The sequence below is a fragment of the Medicago sativa genome, chromosome 1, assembly GCF_051527215.1.
Source record: "Medicago sativa cultivar Bolivia chromosome 1, Bolivia_mono, whole genome shotgun sequence".
NCBI lineage: Eukaryota > Viridiplantae > Streptophyta > Magnoliopsida > Fabales > Fabaceae > Medicago > Medicago sativa.
In genome coordinates, this window is record NC_140749.1 from 64,039,013 (window position 1) to 64,057,592 (window position 18,580).

Sequence of the window (18,580 nt, forward strand, 5' to 3'; positions counted from 1 at the left end):
AAAGTTTTGAGGTTTAGAGTGATGTTGTGAACCATTAAGACCAAACTCACCTAGAATTTTAAGAAAAAAAAAATAACTAACAACTATCCTTAAAGCTTTCTATAATATCACGTATGCCTCCCATTGTCATTAAAATTCGTTTATCTTTTGGTAAATTTTAACATTCAAGAAATTTATTTGTCACAAAAAAAAAAACTTTCAAGAAATTTATCAACATTTCAATTCAAACATTTTCTTTCATTCCATTTGCTTTAAACATGTGAGTGTATTTTGAATAAAAATAGATACTGTATATAATAAGAGAGGCACTAACCCTCTAACAAATAATTGTGAATTGCTTAAGTCCATGGTAATAAAAATTTAAATGAGTGTCATCAGTACAAAATTCAAACAATTTATAAAAGGTATGATTATCAGCAATTATGAGCTGTCAAAAGATGAAGGGATTCAACAAATAAGGAAAGTTAAACAAAAAGGAAGGCAGAAGAAAGCAAGAATTAAACATATGTCGGGTCACAACACATTTCTACAACGAATAAGGTTAGTGGAGAACATGATCTATGTACCTACTCCCTCCGGTCTCAAATGTAAGAAACAAAAAAATAAAATTGGTGGTCTCAAATATAAGAAAAAGTATAGTAAAATGAACCTATTAAATGCCACAATTCCAAATTTACCCTCACTAAACCCACCTCATTAATGTCTTTGCTACTCCAAGACAAGGGTAAAATTAGAAAAATATCACTTTTTATAATGACTTAAATGTGATCAATCCACTTTCTTAATATGTGTGCATTTTTTTTTTGTTTCTTACAATTGAGACCGGAGGGAGTAAACTATACAACCCTCAGGGGACTATGATAAATGACAAAAATGTGTATCGGTTTCAAGCACATATTTTATTGAAATTTGTTCAACAAGGTAACCACAATTGTGGTCTGTCTTTCAAGTGACAATTACTTAATTTAATTCATTTATAAATAATAGTTCTCACAAAATGACTAATAATCAAATACTTATTTTTCTACTCCTAAACCATAAAGATATTGAAGTTTTCCATAACATTAAGTATACCTTTCCACTGTCTTAAAAATTCCTTTATCTTTCTGTAATTTTTAAAATTCAAGCAATTTAAATTCTTGTTCACATTTCAATTTAAACATTTTCTTTCTCAAATCATTTACATTCCCACCTATTAAACTTTATGTCATTTATATTGAATCGTATTTTTACTTCCAAGTTATTTGGACATTTAAGCTTTTCAACCAATTTAATCCTTAAAGCCCAAATATATTTTGAAGATATTTTTAAAACTATCCCATATATACCCGTGAGTCTACCTATTAACTTATTTAGACTTTCATAGTCACACTAACTAAACATTTATTTGTATTTTGGATTTAGTGGATATTACTTAGTGAATGTTTGGTTCTGCGGGGGTGACAATTGATTTTGTAGAATTGATTTGTGTTAAAAGTGAGTTGAACGTAAAGATAATAAGGTAGCACATGCTCTTGCGAGTGAAGCCACTTTATATGCTAGTTCCAATATTTATTTAGAAGTACCCCATTGTATTGCTACTCTTATCTTTAATGAAATGCTAGCTGTAAGCATCTTTTATTAAAAAAATAAAGAAAAGAAATTTTTATAACATTGAAAAGAGAGAAATCACTACATATTGAGATTCTAGTTTAAAAAATGATTTTATACTTTTAATGTTATAAATTTAGGTATGAGTTTGTCGCCACTACATAAAAGTTCTGGATCCCTCTCTGCTCATATTATCTGCTAATTATCCATACATCTCTTCGTCAATCATATTTTGAAATACTTGCACCAAATCTTATCTGGGTTGTTAATAAGGTTCCATATTCTTCATAAGTAAAACCTCATTCATAAGACGTGGTCTTTAAATTCTAGACCACCATCATACTTTAGCTGAAAACATATACCTCAAGTCATCAGACGTGCTTTATGCCCTTGCTTAGTGCCCCCACATGAAGCCTCATTGAATTTTCTAATTCTCATCATAAATGGTTTTGGGAATCTTCGTAAACTGCATATGGTTGTACTAAGTAGAATTAATAACTGTCTTAGAGAGAGTAATTCTCTCTGGAAGACTGAGACATAGTTGTTTTTACCCATTGAGCCTATTCTAGACAATGTGTTTACAACGACCTCTAGGAAACCAAGATGTAGTAAAATATCATAGCGGAGCCGACTATCAATATCCTTAGAGAAATAAATTTTCATTTTTCGAGTGTTAACCTGGAGCTTGGCATAATAGATCTAGACAATGCATAACATACTGAGCTTGTTCAATAACGGCCTTTGCAAAAATAAGAAATTTATTAACAAAAAGAAGATGAGAAATTTTGAAGACCATACCCGTCTGTACACTTTGGCTTCCACCTAGTCAGCTATAATGTGTTAAAAGACTTTTCATACATATAACAAATAACTAATGAGCAAAGGATCACTCTTCCTTATGCCTCTCAAAGGACTAAAATTATATGTCTTCTCCCCATTTCACATGCTTTTGTAAGGAGGCAAAATACATTGGTGAATTACGCGAATAAGCTTAGACGGAAACTTATAGTCGTGTCGACATTGCTCGGTTAAATTTCAGTTAAGCCGGTCATAAACTTTCTCTAAATCAGTTTTATTGGACATGATCAATTTCTTACTTTTCATTCTTGACATGAAGTTAACAATTTACTTATCCACAATAATGTTATGATGTATGCTAGTAATGCTGCACCTCTGAATAAAATTCAATTGATATGGGAATATGATATCATTAAAAATAAGCTAGTCCAATAAAAATAACTTCACAGACAATTTACAAAGAGAAAGACGTGAATTAAAAAACAAATTGAGGCCTTTTCTACTCTCATAAATTAATCATTAGTTCAATTTAGCAATTATTTAATGGATCGGATGCACATTAGTGTAATCTCAAATTACATAATGGACACTGTTTCTCCATCAGGAACATAATTGGATGATCAATGACCACAGTTTCCCTTTCAATAACCGTCTAATCGTTTCTACAAAACTTCACTCTTGGGACCACATACTTCACATTTCTTGCAATGGCAAAAAAGGGTCCCTCATCTGACCATGAAAACTGAAAAGTGACCAATTTTACAAGTAATCCTGGAATATTCTTCTTGTTTACTCCCTCCGTCCCGGTATAATTGACCTACTTTGGTTTTTCACACAGATTAAGAAAAGTGTATAAATAAAGGGGAAAGTGGAATATATTGTATTGGGAATGATAAAAGTAGTATTATTTAGTGTTATATTGTATTGGGAATGATGAAAGTTGTATTGAAAATTGAAATGGGTCAGTTATTTTGGGACACTTTTTTTTAGAAAATTGGTCAGTTATTCCGGGACGGAGGGAGTACATGCTACGTGGTTTTAACACTGATTTAATTATGATTCTTTGATCCTACACCATAAAGATCAAATTAAATAAAATTTAAAAACTGAAAATATAAAGACCGACGTGTAAGAAGTTTATGAATAATTATATGATTGATTAAATAGTTGAAGGTATCTTCACATTTAATTATTTGTACGATCAAATAGTTGAATGAAAGAGAGGCAGGGACCCTAGTGGTTCATCATCTGCCAAATATGCTCCCCCAATTATTGTCATTTATTAGATGATACAAATTGTGACAAATATCCTTTTGTCCTCATCTAACTTATTTGCACCTTCCATCACTGAGAAACAAATTAATGAGGAAAGAAAAATCATATAATGTAGAAACTAATTCAAATTTAGATAAGCTAGGTCCTCAGCAGACCCCATATCAAAGAAATTCGCATACCCCACAACACGGATGGTTCCAAAATGTTATTCTGTGATAGAAAATGAAACATATTGCAAGTTTTATGATTGGCATTAAATTCTAGGAAATATTTTTGATACTTAGATTTTGTTGGATATGGTACTATGTAGTTAAAATTAATTTAAAATTTTAATTTTTTTTTTAGTGAGGATCGAACCTAAAACCTCGTACACATTAACACTAAATCATTGGAACACAAAATCAAGTATTGCGACCACCAAGAATCGAACCCTAGGTAAATATACTGACGCGATTGTATGATTATTTAAAATAATTAAATATAAAAAATGATATGATATTAAATAATTTAGTGATGAGTAGTACGTATCAAGAAGACTTTAACTTACATAAATTATAATTCCAGCTATTAATATGAATTATTTTGTTTTGTTTTCTTTCTTAGAGCTGTCTATATTTTAGCGGGGCTCACGAAATTAATTAAATTCATGCTTCAGGTTATTGTTAATTATTTAAATTTTATAGTGTGACATAGTTATACGCCTATGGCTGCTCACCGACATCGATATTAATAAAACAAACAGATAGAGCCAAGTGGGTACTTTGTTAAATGAAGCAAAGTTTACTAAATTATGCGCCACGAAGACAGATTCAGCATGCAAAAAGATCCTATCGCAAAAAAACGTGATTTTGGGATGATTTACAAGTAAACACATTTTGTTCAAATAATCCAAACAAATTAACATATATAACTAACTAATTAATTAATGACTTTTCTCAACAAAAAAAAAACTAATTAATTAATGACTAACTATGTGATGTGGGTCAAGTGAAATCAACTTATAATTAAGATGAGATTAAATTTAAATGCATACTGATTAATGAACTACTCCAATGAGAAAAACGTCGGATTACTGCCAATGAGGTCTCGTTGCTTGAAATTGTGAGAGTTAACTTAAAATCAGGATTTTGCAGAAGCAACGTGCCACGATGGAGAAGCAACGTGCCACAATGGTTGAAGAATTTCGTGAGGCAAGTCACTGGATTTTTCGTGCCACGATGGGGTCGCAACGTGGCACGATGGTGTGCTGGCAGCGAATAACAGAAACGTATTTTCTGGTGCAGATTTGTTCCAATTTTTAAGCAAAACTTTTACTATAAATATAGACCTTGTATCAGACTATTTTAAGAGAGATAGAAGGGCTGAAACAAGGGTTTAGAAAGGCAACAACAAAACTAGGGTTTGTATAGAGTTTGTCTCTTGGCAACAAAACTAGGGTTTGTGGGTTGATTCACCTTGGGAAACACTATTAGGATTGAGTCTCTTGGTTACGGGAAGAGGCTGGGATTTGGGTAGAATTAGGCGGGAGACTTATTCTTGTAATCAATCTCTTTGTAACGCTACTCATCATATAGTGGAACGGAGGGCTGCTCTCTCCCCCAGACTAGGTCAATTTGGACCGAACTGGGTCAACAAATTCTTTGTGTTCTCTCTTCCTTTTCTTTCGCTGTTGTTTTCTACTTTTGGCTTGTGTTAATTGTTCCATACACTTTGATTTTGGTTGCTTAATTATCCCTTGCTCCACACATCAAGTTGTTATTGGTGTGGTTTTCTCATCGAATCCTCAACAGAAATCTTGGAGACAGGATCATTTTTTATAGATGCAACGGAAGATTGTTAACGAACGTCATCAAGAAAAGGTAAAAAAAAAAAAAAAAACGTAAACTTAGTATTTTAAAAATGAACACAAAAAAAAAAATTAATAGAAAAAGTTAAATAGATAATGTTCTAGGTAAAAAGGGAATCCTTTATATTCAAAAAAGTATATATGTGTATGACACGTATTCTTGTTGCACAAGATAACGAGTAAATGATAGCTTTATAACAATCAAATAAAAAGTTGTATTTTGGAGGGTTTCTTAATAATTTCACATAGCTGAAAATAAATAACTATAAATTTTAGTTATATGCACTGTCATGACAGTATAAAAAATTACACTTAAATTCAATTTTATATATCATTATGAATGCATTTAACTAAAATTTATAGTTATTTATTTTTTTGACAAAAGAGATATATACATTTTTAGTGCTCATAACTTATATATCTCTTTTGTCAAAAAAAAAAAAAACTTATATATCTCTTAAGCTCAAGTGACCGTCACACAAGTGATCGTCACTTAAACGTGAATATTAAAATATTAATGTGTGACATTTTAAGGAATTAAACATTAGAGTAAATTAATCAAGTGTTGCTTAATTATGTGATATAACATATGGAGACCACTTAGAAAACTTAACAGACTAAATTTGAAAATGCTCTAGAATGGACCAGAAATTGTTTTATAGATTGGGTTTTGGCCATATTTCTCTATCAAGAAAAAAAGTTTTATAGATGACTCTTACCATTTTTAATAAATATCATTATTTTGTCGTGAAAAATATCATCATTTCCCCTGCGTGAAAATCCACTATTTTACTAAAAATAGGAAGATGCCACTATTGATTAATAGCTAAAATAACTCATCAAATATCTATATGGTCATATGTGATTAAATGGTGGAGTATATATGATAATTTTTATCACTGAATATACTGATAAACTCACAATATAAATAATTCTATTTTTATGTATCCGTATTGCTTGAAACTTGAGTACTACCATATATCTAACAAATTAAGTTACTGAAAATACTTAAAAATATTTTTTTGAACGGCAAAATTTATTCAACAACGCAAAAACTTGCACAAGAAGTACAAACACGAGTTGAGAGAAGATACAATAAAAAGAGGCACCATATACAGACGACATCCCCTCACAAAATACTTGGATGATCACAATTATTTGGACACACAATTCTTATCATTTAATTATTTTAAAAATACATATATTTAATTCATTTATCTTTCTATCTTTTTTTCAAATAGGTCAAATGCATCTAAAGGTCCTTTAAGTTTTTCGTTTTTCCCAAAGTGATCCTTTAAGTTTCAAAAGTCTCAAACAAGTCCTTTTAGTTTCAAAAGTCCCAAACAAGTCCTTTTAGTTTTTGAATCGTTTCAAACAAGTCATTTTAGAGGATGATGGTGATGATTTAGATGATAGCAACAAAGAGCATTATCCACTATTTGCCATACCTAAAAAGATGACTAATTTTAAGTGGGTGTTAGGAGCAAGATTTGGTACCAATAATGAGTTCAAGGAAGCAATTACCAACTATTCTATCTACAATAGGACTTGTTTGAAACGATTCAAAAACTAAAAGGACTTATTTGAGACTTTTGAAACTTAAAGAACCACTTTGGGAAAAACAAAAAACTTAAAGGACCCTTTCAAATATGTGAGTGTGTTTAAATATTACGTTTGAATAATTGTGACCTCCTAATACTTCCGCAATAAATTACACCTATCATGCCCCTGCCTGAATAATACAGTAAAGAAATTTTAAAAGACATCTCTTACCGTATAAATACACCCATCCTTTCTACTATAATAATACCTTAATACAAGCAATCTGTCATAGCTATAGCTTCAATTATATAGATTCAATACTTTATATATATCCACACCTCTACCATATATATCCATAAACCCACTACCTATCCAAAATTTCAAAAATATATCTTCCTCTTTCTCTCCCTAGCTTACAAAATTAATCATGGGTCTTAGAGATGTCGGTGCTTCACTTCCCCCTGGCTTTCGATTTTATCCTAGTGATGAAGAATTGGTCCTTCATTACCTTTACAAAAAAATCACAAATGAGGATGTTCTCAAGGGTACCTTGGAGGAAATTGACTTGCATACATGCGAGCCTTGGCAACTTCCTGGTATATATTATATTTATCATCATTTTCACTTGATCTCTTTAATTTTAGTTTCATTAATTAGTTGTCTTTGTTTTCTATTGCTTATTTAACCATATATTAATTCTTTGGTTAATTGACATTCACAAACACATGGTGTACGGCATCATTAATTAACTTGGAAGAAATATTATTAACAACTTTAGTTGTGTTTTGAGCCTTATATTTATTTATGAGTTGAAACTTGAAATATATTTGCCTTTTTAAAAGAAGGAAACTTTGGAAAAAAAAGAAGAAGAAATAATTAAAGGTGCAAGTTCTTGCATATAACAGAAAGCATATGAGATCATGAGAATGAGAGTGCAATAAAATAAAAGAGAAAATTGGTTATGGGGTTTTGCAGTTACGTTACGGTTAATAGTTTATTGTTCAGTTCTTCAATGATTAAGGCTATTAAGGGAAACTTCTTCATCAATATACTTGTCTCTTCCAATAAATAATTTTTTTATATAATATGGTACTATTTGATTATGCCGTTTTACATAATTGCTTTTGTCTTTTGTGAAGTTTGTACCTAGTTGTTTTTTTCTGCTGTAAACGCGTCCCAAACAATATTATTATGATCTCTATGAAAATCAAACTATGAAGATTCTAAATATTCTTCTTGCTTTTCTTTATGCGGTTAAAACGGCTTCTCTAGGTATTTTACTTTTGTGGTTAATATTCTATCCTTTCACTTTCATTTGATTAATTATTACATGTTTTTTCAAACTTACTATTTTTCTCTATGTTTATCTATCTATTTATCTTTTATTTTCTGATTCCTGCATGTATTTAAGTCTATATTAAATACACATGCACATGACTGTTCCATACAACATTTGATCTTTCACACAAATGTTTTGGGCTTTTGCATTCATTTGCTACTTCTTTTGTGAATGATAATTGAGGTTACTTCCATACCTTGTCATAAATTGTAACATAAAATATATAACTAGAAATTATGTTAATATATATTCACTCAATATATAAACTTAAAAAAGAAAGTCGTCATACAAAATAGGAATTTAAAGTGTATACACTATCAAAGCAAAATAGGAATTTAAAGTGTATACAAAATAGGAATTTAGTGTAAATTATTGTTTTGCTTTGATAGTCTACCATTAAAGTCTACAAAATATACACAATTATTTTTAAAAAAATTATCGTTATTGATGGTAAAATTGGACGTTATTCTCTCAGTAATTTTACATAGATAATCAACATTATCTTTTAAGCATGCTTTGCGAATATTCTGTAAGGTGCATAATGCTTGTATCTTCTTCAACTAGTTTCTGAATTTAGACACAATCATGAAATTAATCAAACATTAGCTTATGGAAATATTTCTAGCTAGTTCTAAGATAATTTGTGCTTATTTTAGATACCAATAAGCAATTTTTCATGTTAAAAACAAACTCCTCTTTTTGTAAATGGGGTGAAACTGAAAAATACAAAGAGAACGGAATTACACATATATAGCAAATCACGTTTGAAAATTGAAACCCCAAAAATAACATGCTTAGGTCACTTTATCCGTCTCAATTGGAAACTTGAAAATTACATGTCATTTATGAACTAATTGACACGCTAATTAACGTGATCATCATATTCATACATAAACAAAACCAAATTATTTTTGTCATTATTGTCATAATTATTCTAATACGTACTTAGAAACAATTAATTATTTGCACACAATGATATTAGATTATATTCTTATCTATCTAACACCCTTGTTTTACCTACCTAAGTCACATGTTTTTCCATATGGTACTAAAAATTGACCTATTATCTCTATTCATGCATGCGTGCTTTTGTTTTTTTTTATTTTTATTCAGAGGTGGCTAAACTCAACGCAACTGAATGGTACTTCTTCAGCTTTCGTGACCGTAAATATGCCACAGGTTTTAGAACCAATAGGGCAACAACATCTGGGTATTGGAAAGCAACAGGAAAGGATCGAACGGTGTTTGATCCAATCACACATGAGGTTGTAGGAATGAGGAAAACTCTAGTGTTCTATAGGAATAGAGCTCCAAATGGAATCAAAACAGGTTGGATCATGCATGAGTTTAGGTTGGAGACCCCACATATGCCACCTAAGGTACGTTTATTTTTACTTTTTCTTTACCTTTCAATCAATTTTCAAACGTGACAATGATAGGTTATATCACGATTATTATTATCTTTAAGTTTACGCGTTTGCATAATGTAATTGCCACATAATAAAGGGAGTGTGATGAAGCCTATGGTTTGTGAGGGTTTAATAAGAAGAGTCATTTATATGTGTAGTTTTTATTAGGTATAAATAAAAAAATTGGCTACCTAAGAAGCAAGTTGTAATCTTTTTTATTTTTCAAAAGAAATTAAAATGTCCATTTAGTAGTGTGAGGATCCACTAAAGCTAATGCGCTTTGATGAGAATTGAGAACTACTATTATACCTTGATGGAGATATTTTATCTTACTAGATCTAATGATTTAATTAATTAATTAAACATTAGTTCCATTTCAAAAAACATTAAAACATTAATTAAAAATGATTGACTAATTATAAGTATAAAAAACATCAATGTAGAATAAATTCAAGTTTTCTTACAAGAATCTCTAATTAAGTTTTTTTAATAAACTTGACGTGGAAACAAAATTCAAGAGCTAGCTATTTAAAATAAGGTGAGAAAGTTGGAGGAGTGATTGGATTTAGCATCTTTTTGAGATAGAGGAAAACAATGTGTATGTGAGGACTTTTTTGGTCCAAATCTTAATTAAGAGATTTATTGTTGTCATTGATTGAATTGGATAGAATAGAATATTTCATAAGTGGAAAAGAAATGATTCTCACGTATTTTAGGTGTGATGTTAAAGCTTCTTTAAAAATCTAGTTATTTTGGTTTCACATTTTTTGCTAATTAGTTCAAACTTTTGTTGATTACAGGAAGACTGGGTTTTGTGTAGAGTATTTCATAAAGGCAAGACAGAAAATAATGCCAAATTAAGTCCACAAGAAATGTATGAGACTATAGCCCCATCCCTAACCAACCAAACCATGCCAATTGGGTACAACCAATTTGCTTCTTTCTCATCTTCAATGACAACCCACCATTGTCATTTAAATGAGAACCAAAATAATTCTTTGATGAATCTTCTTCAATTTTCTAAGGAAACAAACAACAATTGTAGTAGTGTTACTCAAATTAGTCCTAAATGTGATGATGGATATGGGTTTTTGTGGGACATGGATTTGGAAGATCATCATGATGGTGTGGCCTCATCAGACATGGAAGGAATGAGATTCGAGGTTGATAATAATAGCATGGTCTTGTTATAAAAAGTATGATGATGTGTACATATATTATGTATATGGTTCTTATCTCTCAAGTTACGGAAATTTGTGGTTTTGTGATGTAATCATATATAGTGTTTGGCTTCATAGGGCATGCCACGTGCATGATTGGGATTATAGGTTTTTTTTCTTTTTCTTTCAAGTGTTCAGTGTGATTGGTTAGGGTTTCATTTGGTTATTGGGAGGGGGTTATACACATTGATTAGCATTTGTAGGGGGAATATTGATTATGATTATGATTCATTCGTGATATGTACATTTTGTTTTTCTATATATAATTAAGTGAACATTTCTTAAACGTTGGAACACAAGTCAGATAAACAAAAGAATGATTTGATGATGTTGATAAAGTACTGAATAAGTATATCAAAACTTTATTCTGAAATTGGTTTATTAGCAAATTTAATCAAGTCTAATTCATGTTTGGTATTTTTCAGTTGGTGTTGTAATTATTATTTAGCTTGCTTGCAAAGTGGTTAATTAATTAACACCATTATTTTGTACATTTTGGAACGAGTTGGATATCCCTTAAACTCTATTAACAAATTGAATTGCGAGGATTTAGGTGAAACTCTCAACCATTTTTTAGTTCTTGATTGAATTAAATTACAAGGTGCACAACGTTTATGAAGAACACACATCACACTTGAGCTAAATCTATAACCAATACATAACAAAAACGGTCAATGGAATCTAACTGAAGGTACTACTAGCATCAAAACCTATAGGTCGATGCAACACTTTGGCTACAAGATGCGATTTGTACTTGTTGAGGGTGTTCTATGGATCTTCTTACAACACGACAAATCCATTTACAACCAACAACGTTGTTCGGTTGTGGTAAGGGAACAAGGCTCCAAGTTTTGTTGTTAAGAATTGCTTAAAAATATGTTTTCATAGCACTTGACCTTCGGATTAGACATGACTTGTATAATATTACTTTGATCAACATGATGCATGAATGTTTTGGGTTTTAGATTGCCTGTTTTAGTTCTAGAAATCATAGGTTGAGAAGATTTACCATGTTTAGCAAGGTGAGAGGCAGTGGATTGATAAGTTATGATATAGTGTGGTCAGTATAAGTTCAGGACAATGAGGATTAGTGTAGAAATGTTGTACTGGAGGGAGAGAGATTGAAGTATGACAATTGACAACTCTATAAGAGTTGAGGTTGAGTTATTTTTAGGAAGATTAGAAGGTGAAGTACGAGTGATTGATGGTAGAGAGGAATATGATCTTTGAGAAACAAGTAATTTAGATAAATGGGAAACTGTTATGGTATGGGCGTAAGATTTCCTAATAAACCAAAAATATTATGGATGGTCCAATAAGAAATCACACTTTAAAAGAAGAAAACATGACCAATTACGAGGTCCAAATGCAAAGAAGACTCGAGGTACTCACCTCGGAAGAAAAGGATGACGCGTCGAACAAAACTACATCTAACTTCATCCTAGGAAACAAACACACCTACAAGTTAGAGATCTAAAAGCACCGATGTGCTTCCATCCGTTCCACACGTCATGGAGCGTACTCAAACTAGACATGCGTCACTTACTATCTCCGAATTCAATTGCACTAACAAACTGCATTTATTTAGTAACGATCTCAATGATCGTTGCAATGTGAATAGTATCATGGAGCATACTCATTACTTCACTTACATAACATCTATTTGTAAACACCCTATCTTATTTTGGAATTATAGTGTCTTTGCATGTACTTCCCCTCGCTTGGAGAAGGGGCATATGATCAAATGCGTCGATTCTAGACGCTTTACGTGCACATACTTAACATTCAGACATAAAGTTCACATCACGTACTCTGGTAATCCTAGTCTTCATTGAGTTAACAAAATGAGGAAGCGATTGAATGGAGCAAAATGGGAATGGCCGAGGAGCTTGTTGGAGTGCTATGAGCATGTACATACACCGCAATCATCAACGTAGGAACCATCCTTCAAACTTGTCTATGGATATGATGCAATGGTATTAGTGGAATTTACATTGAGTAAATAGGCAATTACCCCCTGAAATTATAAGTTTCGTCAATTACTCTTCCTGACATTAACAAAACTTCAATTACCCCATGAAATTGCATAACATTAGTCAACTTGCCCCCCCCCCCCCCCCCCCCGCCGCGTCAATTTCCTCCATTAGTCAACATGATGTGGCATTTGACTATCTACGTGGTACTGCCACGTGTCTGATGTGTCATGCCACGTCACTGGGGTAAAAAAATTCTGGATTTTCTTTTTACATTATGTGCAAATACCCCCTTGAAATTTTGTCGCAGGGACCAATTTGCTTGATTATTATAAATTTCATCGGGCATTTTCCATATAAGTGCAAAATTTTAAGGGAAATTTTTTTTACCCCCTGTGACGTGGCATGACACGTGGTAGTGGCACGTCATGTTGACTAACGGAGGAAATTGACGGATGGGGTAAATTGACTAACATTATGCAATTTCGGGGGGGAGGGGGGTAATTGAAGTTTTGTTAATGTTAGGGGGCTAATTGACGAAACTTATATTTTTTTTGGGGGGGAGGGGGGGGGGGTGTGTGTCACATCACTATGAAGCCGAGAAAATATAGAAAATGAGTCCACTTCATTTGATTTATTTCAATGTAAGTAACATTACAATGCATAAAATTTACATAGAAAGATTGCATTAATAAACTACAACATGCAAATAAAAATCTCGTATTATCCAAACGAAGAAGTAACATCAGCTAGGAACAAGAAGAATCATTGTGGGAGCTGTTTTATCTTGGTTTTCGGGTGTCAAACATTGATTACATTTGAACCTTTTTTTCTTGGGAAGGGAAAAAGTAAGCAAAACCCTTGAGAATCGAGGTCCGGGAGTTGTTTTCGCTACGGGAAGGTGTTAGGCACCCATAACGACTATAGTATCCTATAGGAACCGTCTTTACTTTCTACGCGCGCGCTTTATTATTAAATGCTATTTGAAAGTGTTATTTACACCTAAGAGTTTACTAAGTCAAGAATTGGAGGGAGAAGAAGATATTTGAATTTTTATTTTATTTGAATTGAAGGAATTTTGATTCCTTGCCTACGTACCCGTTTAAGAGATCAAATCCACCGTAGTTCTCTTCCAAAAAATATTTTTGTTTTGTTGGTTGATTTTAAGTTTGAAAATTGGAATTTCGAAGAATGAGAGAGAGAGGCCTCAAGGGCATAAGATTGTGAAATTGTGAGGTTGGAATTAGTTATTTTGCAAAATGAAAGTCAAAGTATGATTAAAATTCATTAAAATTTGATTAAGAAAATAAAAGAGAATACAATGGGATTTTGGATCCCAAGGTTTATTATGAAAAGAGATTTGGGTGATGTTGTTCATATTTTTTTTGGAAAGTTGATTTTTTCTAAGTGTAAAGCCTAAGCATTCATCTAAACATGCAATCCTAAACATACATCTAAACATGCATATCCTAGCCATACATCTAAAGTGAGGTGTGTGCATGTGTCGGTGCTTGTGTCGGTGTACATCATTAGAGTCCATAGTCCATATTACATCATTGGCCTAGGTACATTCTATGGTCTTGCAAGAAAGTAAAAACATAAGAAGAATATTACAAAATTCCTAAGTCTTTACATTCTAAGCCTTGGTAAAAATTAAAGTGTAAGAAATAAAGTGAAGGAGGAGATGGAGTGAGAGATGCTTATGGATGAATGTAGTATGTAATGAAAGGGTTAGTAGCATAATATGTAATATGGTAAGAAAATTCAAGCAAGTAAACCTCACAAGATTTCAAGATACACCAAAAACAACGGCAAAACATGCCTAAAACTTGACCATAAAAGCAAAGCCAATACACAACTCATAACCCTCACATCTCAATCAATCTTTAAAGGTTTCATTTCAGTTTTAACAATGAGGGTTAGAGAAAAATATCAAGCCAAGCAATTATGGAACATTCTAGGCCTATTTTACACTTTTCTTTCATACACAAATATTTACATGACTTATAAAGCAAGTAATCTACCACACCTATTCACATACAATAAGGAACACATTCAAACAGTGGCAAATCAATCCCCAATCCCCACATTCCAACTCACAAGCATGCACTAAAGATTGGAATCAAGAACTAAACATTTTTTCACAAATTCTTAACCTAAAATTCAAGGGATAAGGCAACACACAACACATTATTACTTTTTGCCCAACTTTATGTGTCAAAATATCATAAGAGGCCAAAATTAAACATCAAGCAAGATTGTAAGAGAATTCACAGAAATTTTTAGAAGCTTTGACAAGATTTTTTCAAGAAATGGGAAAGAATTGAATTGACAAAAGAACAGATTGTTTCCTCATTTTTGATCAATACTTAATATATAAATACATCAAGATTCATCAAAAAAATATCAAGGAAATAATTTGCACATTTCCTAGGAAATTTTTAAGGGGTTTTTAATGAGACAAAGGTGTAAAAAGCATCAAGCAGTGTGGAGAATAGCAAAAAAAACAATAAAAACGAAAATAACAACAAGAATAGGTCCAGGCCCAAGGTTGCTGATGGATCTGGATCATCCAAGAGCCTCAGAGGCGTTGGATTGATCCAGTTCCCTCAAAACCCTAGATCTAGTGGTTGAGAACGCAAGGCACATGGTAAGGTAAAGCAGGTGCATAGAATCAACACATCACAGGCTTACACGTCATCACAGAGTGGATCTGATGGTGGAAGGGGGATAAGTGACCGGTTTGGAGGTGAACCAGACTGGTCGAGATGAACCGGTTCGGTTCACCCTCCTATAAAAACGTGTGGACCGGTCTCCTCATCACTTCCAACTCTCCTTTCTCTCTCTTCCTCTCAAACTCTCGTTCTCTCATTCTCTCGTTCTTGTTCTATAAACCCTAACAGCATGAATCTAAGCCTGAATATCCATCTAAACACATAGATCATCATAGATCGATGGAGGTTTTCACGATTTCGAAACTATTTGAGTTCTTTACAACAATTTTTTTTAGAAGAAAGACCTTCGATCTATGCTGATTCACGAATAGCAAACAAGTGTGTGACCTAGATGTTCGAATTTATGAAAGAAAATGAAAGACGAAGGAAGAGGAACTGAGAGCTTACCTCGTTGTAACTGGAGAAAGGGAAAAGACGGTGGAGCGCTTTGATCTTCTCTTCGTCTTTTGCTTTCTGGAAAATGTTCGAACCCTAACCGTTCAATCCTCTCGCCGATTTGGGATCCTCTCACTGTTGTTCTTCGATTTGGTACTTGATCCGAAACCCTAGGGTTTTGGATTAGATCAAATTGGAATTTGAACTGGTTTTGCTGAAAGTTTTGATTCGGCTTGGATGGAGCTAGTTCAATTTTGATGAACTTTCTTCGAATCTTTGTTGAACTTGATCTTGCTGAATCATTTCTCTTTGTATTCACCGATTCTTCGATTCTTTCTTCTTCTCTTCTCTATACTCTCTGTGATCGTGTGATTCGTCACTTCGGTGGCGGATTCATGCTCGAATTGCAGGGATCAGTTCGATGATGAAAGTTCTTGCGAAGAACCTCTGAGAACTTGTTTCGAATTCGTTGAATTTTGCTGGATTCTGTGAAATTGAACGTGAATTGAGCTTGTATCTTATGGAATTGGTTGAAAATTAGTGTGAATTTGTAGAATTTTGATCTGGAATTGGGGAGTTTGAGACGGTTAGGGTTTAAAGATTCGTTGAATCTTCAAACTGTTCTTGAGTTTTTTCTGGATTTTTGATCTTTGATTTTGGAGAGAGAAATTGAAAGTGTGTTTGTGGTGATTTTTGCTGAGTTGTTGCGTTCTGAATGGAATGGTAATGATTGGGGTCTTTTATATAACTGACATGTGTCCTGATGCTCCAATAGAATGTTGACATGTGGACTTGGACCCTAACTGATTCGGCCTTGGTGTATTTTTGGACTCAGGGATCATCCTGCAATTTTGGAACTTTAAGGGACCAATCTGCGATTTAAGGAAATTAGAGGACTGGACTGCAATTGACCCAAAAAAAGGACTTAAAACAAAAAATTGACTTGAAGGACTAAAAAATTAAAATAAAAAAAACCTTAAAAGAAATAAAATGACATAAAAGGACCAAAGTGCAATTTCTAAAAGTTTAGGAACTAAAAATGAAAATAACAATAAAATTGAAATAAAATTGGTAAATTGGAAAAAACGTAAAGTGAAACGATTAAAATTGACAAAACGGACTAAAATGAACCAATTACTTAAATGAGGTACTTTAAAGTAATCTCTCTCTGCCAAAATTTTGTGTGAAATGACCAAAATGCCCCTGGGGACTAAAACGACTAAAAATGACTCAGATGCAATTTTAAAATGATTTTTAACAGAGAATTGAAGCAAGAGTTTATTTAAACCAAATGAAAAGACTCAGAGACAATTTTAAGAGATTAAACAGAGCTTTAACATTGGAAATGACTAAAATGCCCCTAGGGGCTAAACTGACTCAAAATGACTACAAATGTAATTTTTGAAATGGATTTTGACATAGAATTGAAATAAGGACTTATTCAAACCAGTTGAAAAGACTCAAACAATTTTTCAAAGATTGAAAGAAATTTTAACATAGGAAATGACTAAAATGCCCTTTTTCATGAATTTTGCAAGTACTATTGAAACAAAATGCAGAGAAAGATGTAATTGATCAGAGACAGTTCAAATGACTTGGAATGCAAGAAAAGAAGAATGGAGCTAGTATTTTTAGGTCCAAAATTAGGGTATAACAGGAGCACGTCGACTCCCAATTTCCAGATAGTCAATTGTTACAAAGTCGCCAATCCCTAAAATAAAAATGTGCTCGCAATGGTAATTGAATTGCCTAATTTGGTTCCACGGTCAAACATACCCCATATTTATGAAATGCGTCTTTGTCCATTCATCCATATATTGAAAATTTGTGGATGTCCGAGGTGAAGGTAAATGTGGATTCGGAGTTGTAGTTCAGCATCTTAGTAAGGGTGAAAATATTCAGTCCATAATTTTTTACGCACCTCTTAAAGAGTTAAATAATCATAAGACGGATTATAGGTCAATATTTGGCTCTGAGGCATGTATAAATATATCAGCGATGGTAATGTACCCTCGCAAAATAATGGTGGAATAGCACCAAAAGAGAAGCGGTTGACGTTACCGGGTCACATTATTTCAACTTGCTACAATAAAGTTGCAGTTAAATTGACAAAACTTGAAAATGGTATTTCTTAAATATTTTTCCCATTTAGAGGTCATCCACCACATAACCCAAATTTGCACATTATTAACCTAGGATTAATCTCAGGTCATTTTGTTCATGTATTTTTGAAGAATGGGTGACCACTACCCCTCATGTGCCGAGTGGAAAAAAATACAAGAAAATAAAGTTGACTCATGGTAAGATACCTTTGTGGAGAGGAAAAATCTGATTATGGTCGATAGTGAAGAGGAAAAAACGATTTCACTAGAAATGATATGACGGGTGTATATATAGGATATAATATTATAGTCCATCCACAATTTTTTTGGGCTTTATACCTTTTTTTGTGGTAGAAAATGCACTGACATTTTTTGT

At 32.5% G+C, this 18,580-nt stretch overlaps 1 protein-coding gene across 1 annotated transcript; it reads left to right on the plus strand.

The window, feature by feature from the left end:
- The first annotated feature begins 7,201 nt into the window (after nucleotides 1-7,201).
- Nucleotides 7,202-11,305, plus strand: LOC146956330 (protein CUP-SHAPED COTYLEDON 3-like). The gene is made up of 3 exons (XM_085728450.1): nucleotides 7,202-7,647; nucleotides 9,504-9,769; nucleotides 10,600-11,305. The coding sequence occupies exons 1-3, from the start codon at nucleotides 7,479-7,481 to the stop codon at nucleotides 10,990-10,992; spliced, it is 828 nt and encodes a 275-aa protein (XP_085584576.1). The 5' UTR covers nucleotides 7,202-7,478; the 3' UTR covers nucleotides 10,993-11,305.
- The last annotated feature ends 7,275 nt before the right edge of the window (nucleotides 11,306-18,580 follow it).